General features: G+C 36.1%; 1 protein-coding gene and 1 pseudogene across 2 annotated transcripts in view; both read left to right on the forward strand.

Moving 5' to 3' along the window:
- The window catches only part of LOC101297059 (serine/threonine-protein kinase PBS1-like), a 6,409-nt gene extending 3,499 nt beyond the window's left edge, over positions 1-2,910 (forward strand). The window contains exons 5-7 of the mRNA XM_004300629.1: positions 439-830; positions 1,279-1,620; positions 2,604-2,910. Of these exons, the coding sequence (XP_004300677.1) occupies positions 439-830; positions 1,279-1,581 (695 nt within the window). The 3' untranslated portion in view covers positions 1,582-1,620; positions 2,604-2,910. The remainder of the gene's footprint in view (positions 1-438; positions 831-1,278; positions 1,621-2,603) is intronic.
- Positions 2,911-6,418: 3,508 nt separating this feature from the next.
- The window catches only part of LOC101297351, a 3,774-nt pseudogene continuing 2,297 nt past the window's right edge, over positions 6,419-7,895 (forward strand). The window contains exons 1-4 of the transcript XR_184780.1: positions 6,419-6,630; positions 6,748-7,130; positions 7,416-7,551; positions 7,696-7,829. The product of XR_184780.1 is annotated as a protein kinase APK1A, chloroplastic-like (transcript). The remainder of the gene's footprint in view (positions 6,631-6,747; positions 7,131-7,415; positions 7,552-7,695; positions 7,830-7,895) is intronic.

A 7,895-nucleotide genomic window follows, 5' to 3' on the forward strand; every position in this document is an offset into this window, starting at 1 on the left:
TCAATTTGGCCGGAAACTGCAATTCGACGGGGATGGAAAGTGGTCGGGGAAGCTGCTGGAGTCCGCTGGGGTGGAGGCGCGCCCTTGCCGGCGCCGTACGGTGGCGAACGGACGGAAATCCGCACCGTAAAGCGGTGCGGACGTCCGCACCTGAGAATCTCTGTATATATATATATATATATTTAGGTTGGGTATATATTAGCGTTGTGCACCAAGACATTTGGTTGAGAGGAGTTGGAGGAGGTTGAATTGAATTTATTGAAATTGTGCATCACATTAGTATCTTAGTTTGTTATTGTATTTCTATTGAGCATGTCCTGAAGAACTATTGGATACCATAAACATTTAAACTTTTTATAGTCGCTTCTTTTTTGTTTTGTTTTCTGTACTGTTATACTTCCATTGTATATGGCCTAACATGTGTGGTACTATTGTCAGATCTGAATCCTGATCAAGAGCCACTTAGTTGGGATACTCGAATTAAGATAGCTGTTGGTGCAGCACGGGGCCTTGAATATCTTCACTGCAAAGCTAACCCACCTGTTATCTACCGTGACTTGAAATCAGCAAATATATTGTTGGATGATCATTTCAATCCAAAGCTTTCAGACTTTGGACTTGCTAAGCTTGGGCCTGTGGGAGATAACACCCATGTTTCAACCAGAGTTATGGGAACCTATGGATACTGTGCACCAGAATATGCTATGAGTGGCAAGTTGACTCTTAAATCTGATATTTATAGCTTTGGTGTGGTTATGTTGGAGTTGATAACTGGCAAGAAGGCTATTGACAGCACTAAGAAGCAAGGAGAACAGAACCTAGTAGCTTGGGTTAGTATCCTTTCTCTATCAGTTTTCTGTCTACTTGCGACTATTTAATATGAATCTCACATTCTTTCTGGAATCTTCTTCTCCCACCTGGGATGCTATAGTAACTTATATATACTTTATTTCAGTTTATGTCTCCCCAAATTTGAGTGGACATATGTAAGGTTTTTGCATCACCCTAAAAATTAACAAAAGAACATTTCAAAAATAAAAAATAAAAAAAATTAACAAAAGAGTGATTCATTCAAATTATACTGTTTTGTTGTGGTTATTGTGAAGTTGCTGCATCTCCTAGGGCTTGGGAGATGAATACGTCCTATTAAGAGTATGATATGGAACCGTTACTGAAGTCTCTCTTATCAGCTCAACTCTTTTTGACTACTTTCATCATAATAACTTCTCCTTTTCATTTGTTATAAACTCTTTCACACCTTTGTTATTGTAATTGCAGTCTCGTCCATTCTTGAAAGACCGAAGGAAGTTTGTCCAGTTAGTCGATCCTTTATTGCAAGGAAGATTCCCGGTTCGTTGTTTGCATCATGCAGTTGCTATTACTGCCATGTGTCTTCAAGAGCAACCAACTTTCCGCCCTCTTATCAGTGATATTGTTGTAGCACTTGAATACTTGGTTTCACAGAACAACAAACCGGGCAAAGCTGAGGTTCATAGTCCCATTTCTTCATCACCGTCGCAGAAGTACAGGGATACCTTTTCTCGGGAATCAGATTGTAGAATGAGTTCAACTTCTAGCTAGAAGTTCTTGGGTGCAACCTGCTGAAACACTCCAATTGATGTAAGGCACAAGATCACATGTCTAAATCTGCCATAATTTTTTCATCCATCGTTTACATAGATAGAGAATCAACATATCCATTATGTTATTACTTTGAAAACCATATACAGCGGGGAAGAAAAAATAGCATATATGATGGCTTGTATGCATTACAAATGAAATTCTCAAGAGCTTTTATAGAAAATAAGAAGGCAATACGTTATTAGGTGTGCAATAAGGAACATACATGGTGTCAATTATTTTTCCCATTTCCTCACCATGGCCAATGTTTTGAATCATTTCTAAAGTTTGCTTGCATACGACATGACTAATAACCTGTTTAAGATGGAAGGAAATCCGAGTATTGCTCTTGTTCTCTATGTTGTGTTAGTCGTCACTATGTTATCCAAAATTTTCTCAGTTCACTTGATTCTGTTGTTATGCCAAAATAAAGAGCATGATAGTGTCGTATGAACCACATTTTTAGTGAATCAGTTCAATTATTCTAACAATCATGGGTGAGAAATGAGGTGCTTATGGATAAGGGACCAAGCCTGTCTAATGTTATATGTTGGAGATTCATCAGTTGTAGACTTGTAGGTGATAGTGTGTCAACTGTAGTATACAAATGATTGGTGACGTGCTATATGTAGTAATTCTAGAAATTCTGTTTACTTGTGACTTTCAAACTTTTTATTTCTTAACAGTTCTTGATTCTTAATTGAAGTAGATTGTTTGATAATTTAAAAGCAATGAAGATGATTATGTTCATCAATGTACTAGCATGTTTATGTTATGTACTGCACTTCGACACAAATGTATCCGCAACATCTGTAATGAAATTTACTCATCGTTTTCTATTCTGGTTTTGTCTTTGTCATCTTGTTTTCAGTTGTAGTTAGATGAATGCTCTTATTCTATACAGTTGGTCTGCATATGAATGATTAATTACCCGAGCTAATCTCTGCATAGTAACTTACATGCTCCGAATGTTTGATTTGCAGGTGGCTAGCCTTGTGAGACTCAGAAGGAAAGAAACACCTGATAAGTTCCAGATACCAAATGTACACATATGAAGAGTTGGTATGTAAATGGACATCTATGTATATATGTACACTTGGGTTTGGATATGTGGCTTTTTGATAAATTTAAATTCGTGTTCATGTGGCTGTTTGAGTTAGAAAGCATCTTCTATTGTTGCTAGACCTATGTCATCAAAAGTACTGAAAATGAGATTTTTGTTTTCCATAGAGTATTTGGAAATGGGGATCAGTGGTTTTTGAATCCATGTTATGTTAGATTACCAACGGTAATAATTTTGTTTTTGGTGAGTTAAGCACTTAGCTATACAAGGATATGATTAATCAGCAAAATTGATCTGAAGGAGAAGAATACTGAGTTTGATTGACTAAAGACAGTAGTCAACCAGAAAATACAAAAGTTTGGTTGCTTTTATGGGTTTTGAAGCTTAAGAGTTAAGATACTTAGTCTTTTTTTTTTTTTTCCTGCTGTTTTTTAGTTTGAGGCATCTTTGTTTTGCTGTTCTTTGTTTCTATTGGTTTGGGTTTATCCATGAGCTTTTATTTTCTTGGGGCTTCTCTTTTTTTCTTCCTCGGCCTTTTCTGCTCTTGAAACATTTTCTGGCCAAAAATAAAAGAAAGGGAAGAAAAGAAGCAGAAGGTTTTCTGGCAATGTGGAATGCATTGGAGTACCATAACATGGTGTATCCAATATAAGAGGTAGTGTATGATTGATTAGGATGATTGTTGAATGGGGAGCCGAATCATCCCAGTGTCAATTAAATCATCAGACTGGAGAAAAGCTTCTGATCATTTGTTTATAGATACAGAAAATGAGTATTGTTGTATGAGATGGATGCTTTGCACGGATCACTTCCCCGAACCAGTCCTCGTCTTTGTTTAGAGCTTTGTAGTCTGAATGTTTGATACATGTTTATTATTGTTCATTTCTATTCTATTCTATGCCATCGGCGACCTTCATTTCTTCTTCAATCAAAGGAAAAAGAAAAAAAAAAACCTTGTGTCTTCTACTTACCCATCAACCTCTTTCTCCTTCCCAGTCCCTAAATCATATATAATCTGTTCTTATCAAACATATCTGCAATTAGTTAACATGGTTTACTGTTTGATGAGAATGACAAGGTTGTACAACAGCACTAAGTAAAGGTAGTTGACTAGTTGTTCTCCACCAACATTAGTGAAATGCGTAGTACCTGGGTTAATGCGTTTTCGCTATAGATTAAGAAACAGAAGTTCATTCTCATCCAAAGGAATTGAGTTGATTAAATTAAGGAATTAAGCTTAATGCTATTCTACCCATCTGATGATCGACTTTTCAAAACAAGAAAAACCCTCATCATCATGCATGATACATCTTGGAAGGACCCATCTTACAGCCTCTGACTGACTTTTGTAGCATTGCATGCTTTCAAGAATTTCTTCTAGTCTTGGATATTAATCGTTAAAATGGGACCCTAAATCCTAATCAACATCAACACCACCAAGAAAACAAGAAGCAAAAGAAACATATATCATTCACCATCGTAATGAGAAGGAAGCTTAGCTTGGTCAAGGTGCAATCTCTCTGGATCCAGCTGCAAAATTTCTCCATTCTTATAACAATGGCACTTTTGATCCTTTCTCAGTTTGACTGCAAATATGTTCTAGAAATCCCATTGAAGCTATAGTTGGCTGGTTTCTCCCTTTAACGTTTGTTTATGAATTAAAGAGGGTTTTACTTTATTTAATTTTGTGTTTTGAAGAGGTTTTACTTTATTCCTAGAATCTGTCAGTAAACCCACCAAAAAAAGTAGAGCACATGTCAACAACGCCATTTGGCTGCTACCTTTTACCCCACATTATAGTAAATCGGTTCATACTTGGGAACTTTTTTGACCGACGTACGCTATTTATCTAGTATAACATTTTTTACCCCACGTAATAGTAAATTGGTTCATACTTGACAACTTTTTTGGCCGGCACAAATGCTTTTGATCGGAGCGTCACGTACGCTATTTATCTAGTATAACATTTTTTTAGGAGACAGGCTAGCATACTCATCAATACCTAATACATTTTTTTCTTTTTATTTACCCATTTAGATTCTGACATATGACATCTTTATTTTTTTATATTTTACAAACTTAACAACACAATTACACAAATATAAGTACATTTGTTCAGAACACGTAAATTTGGCTCAGACTTCGTAATTACAACATATAGACATTTATTACAAAAGTTTCAATGAAATGTCCTAATCTTTGTACCCAATTACAAAACTGAGAACCATATTACTTGAACGAGGACAAATGGTCTATTTAGTCCAAATCTGAAATTACAATTTCAACAACACATTCGTCTTCAATTTTGTAAAACGGGTCATAAATTTGTAAATCTGGTTCATATCTCGTAATTACAATATATGAACATTTATTACAAAAATTTCGCTCAAATGTTTTTATGTTTGTAAAAGCGTTGTGAAAAATGTTATTATTTTCTCAATACAAAATATATCACTCAATTACAAAACCGAGAACCATATTATATGAACGAAAACAAATGGTCTATTCGGTTTAAATTTGAAAATTTACCATCTCGACAACACATTCGTCCTCAATTTTGTAAAATGGGTCATAAATCTGTAATTTTGGTCTAGACCTCGTAATTACAACATATGAGCATTTTATTACAAAATTTTCAACCAAATGTCCTTATATTTGTAAAAGCGTTGTGAAAGATGTAATTATTTTCTCAATATAAAAAACACAACTCAATTACAAAACCGAGAACTATATTACGTGAACGGAGACAAATGGTCTATTTGATCCAAATCTGAAAATTTACAATTCGACAACACATTCGTTCTCAATTTTGTAAGTAAATATGTAAATTTGGTTCACATTTCGTTATTATAACATATGAACATTTATTACAAAAGTTTTAACCAAATGCCCTTTTATGTTTGAAAGAAAAAACAAAAAAAAACCACGATATAGAAAACTAGTGGGTACTCTAGAATTTTCCAAAGTTGTTAGTTGTGTTGTAAGTCATGAGGCTATGCTATGCAAAGAAATGGCACATTTCACATGCCGATCACATACTTCTAAAACATGTGCTAAGCTAGCTCCGGCGCAAATCATTGAACAAAATATACCTTAGGTTTTAAAAAGATCTCCGTCTCAATCTCCAACCTCAAATATATAATCATCCCTCTATCTTTAGGGGTTATTAGCTAGCTAGCGAGATCTATCTTCTGGGTCTTATTTAACGATAAGCAAATTAACTAGCAAAGTTTAATTTCACAGCTCAAACGTAACTATATATATAGTACGTTAATACGTTAATAGAAATATATGCATGAGGTTCACGGTTGAATGAGCCCGTCAACGGGGCCAATAGCTTCAAGAAAATGCTAGGTAATATATAGTGATTGGTCTGCACTTGTGCTATTGACCTAAACCCTCTCATATTAATTATATTCCCATCCCATACCTCTTCTTTCTTCATAGTTTTGTCCATGATTCGCTAACAGGAGCTTTCGATTCACTGCTCATATATCAACTTATTCCTCCTCCTCAATATATGATGTAATTAATTAACACAAACATTGGGTCGGAAATAGTTGCAATAAGGAGAAACAAGATCCAGTAAACGACACAATCTAGCAAGAAAAATTTGACAAGAGGAAAAAGTCTCAAGCCAAAAAGGTCCCATTTTCCCATATATTAGATGGAAAGGCTAGCTAGAGTCCTATTAGCTTATATCTCCTGCTTGGCTATTTCTGGGTTCTTTCTCCTCCCTTTCCAGGAACCTCAGCTCAGTGAATCACATCATATAACATCCGCTTCTATCCGAATATGCCTAACTAGTTAGACTTTCAGAAACTACAAAATAGAGATCGATCGACTAGTGCTAGCTGTGATCGATATCATCGCGATGGGAAACTGTTTCGGAGCTCGTGTGAAACATTATAATAGCCAACCAGTCAGTAAGCAGCCTAGCCCAGCTGGTATGTACTCGATCACTTTGTAAATTTGTTCATATTTCTTCGATACATATGCAATTATGCATGGTCGATCGTTTAAAGTTTTGACTGATTGCTTGTGTGTTAATTAACTATACGCAGAAACAATGAGAGACATCAAAGGCATCAAACCAGATGGATTAGAAGCTGGAAGAAAAAGAATGATGTACTCCAAGAAAGAGAGCAGTGGAATAGTGATGTCGACAAAACCCTCAGAACCGGCAACTCATAAGCTTCCATGTCCGGACCCAAGTACTATAGGAAGGATCGTGAAACCTAACTTGAAAGAGTTTACGTTCGCGACGTTGAAGAAGGCAACCCGAGACTTCAAACCGGATACGATTCTCGGGGAAGGAGGTTTTGGGAGGGTTTTCAAGGGGTGGGTGGACGAGAAGACGTACGCGCCGTCTAGGGCAGGCATCGGCATGGCCGTCGCCGTCAAGAAGTCCAGCGCGGATAGTTATCAAGGCAAGCAAGAATGGGAGGTAATTGAGTTTAAATATAAATAATCGATTCGCATGTCATTTCATGTACAACATCTTCTGGCTGGGTAGTTAGGCTTTTGCCGTCCAAAAGCATCAACTTCAAAATATAAATAATAAGATATGATGATCATTATCGTATATTTTTCAATCAATAACGTGGTAGTTAGTTCACAAGGAACCTATAGCTGTATATATAAGTCTCTGGCCATTCCCGGCGTCTATTGATTTTGAGTACTGAGTTAGTTCGAAGTAACTACTTAATTTGATGAAAATTAATTTGTGCAGGCTGAGGTGAATTTCTTAGGGAAGTATTTGCATCCAAACCTTGTTAAATTGCTGGGCTATTGCTGCGAGGAGGATCAGTTTCTTCTCGTGTATGAGTACATGCAGAAAGGAAGCTTGGAAAACCACCTCTTTAGAAGTAAGATACAAAGCAACTTATATAGCTACTACGTATATTAACTAAACATGTACATGTTAATTAATGGAATGGATTAATTACATGGAATACATGCACAGAAGAAAGTTTCCATTAACTTTTTGTGTTGTATTTCACTTAATGCAGAAGGTCAAGAACCACTTTCATGGAATATAAGGCTTAAAATAGCAATCGGAGCTGCGCGAGGTCTAGCATTCTTGCACACTTCAGAAAGAGTCATCTACCGCGACTTCAAGGCCTCCAATATTTTGTTGGATCCAGTACGTACCATCTCAGACTTGAGGCAATGTTGAGAGAAATATATATATATATATATATATATATAT

Source organism: Fragaria vesca, linkage group LG5 (genome assembly GCF_000184155.1).
Source record: "Fragaria vesca subsp. vesca linkage group LG5, FraVesHawaii_1.0, whole genome shotgun sequence".
Classification (NCBI taxonomy): Eukaryota; Viridiplantae; Streptophyta; class Magnoliopsida; order Rosales; family Rosaceae; genus Fragaria; species Fragaria vesca.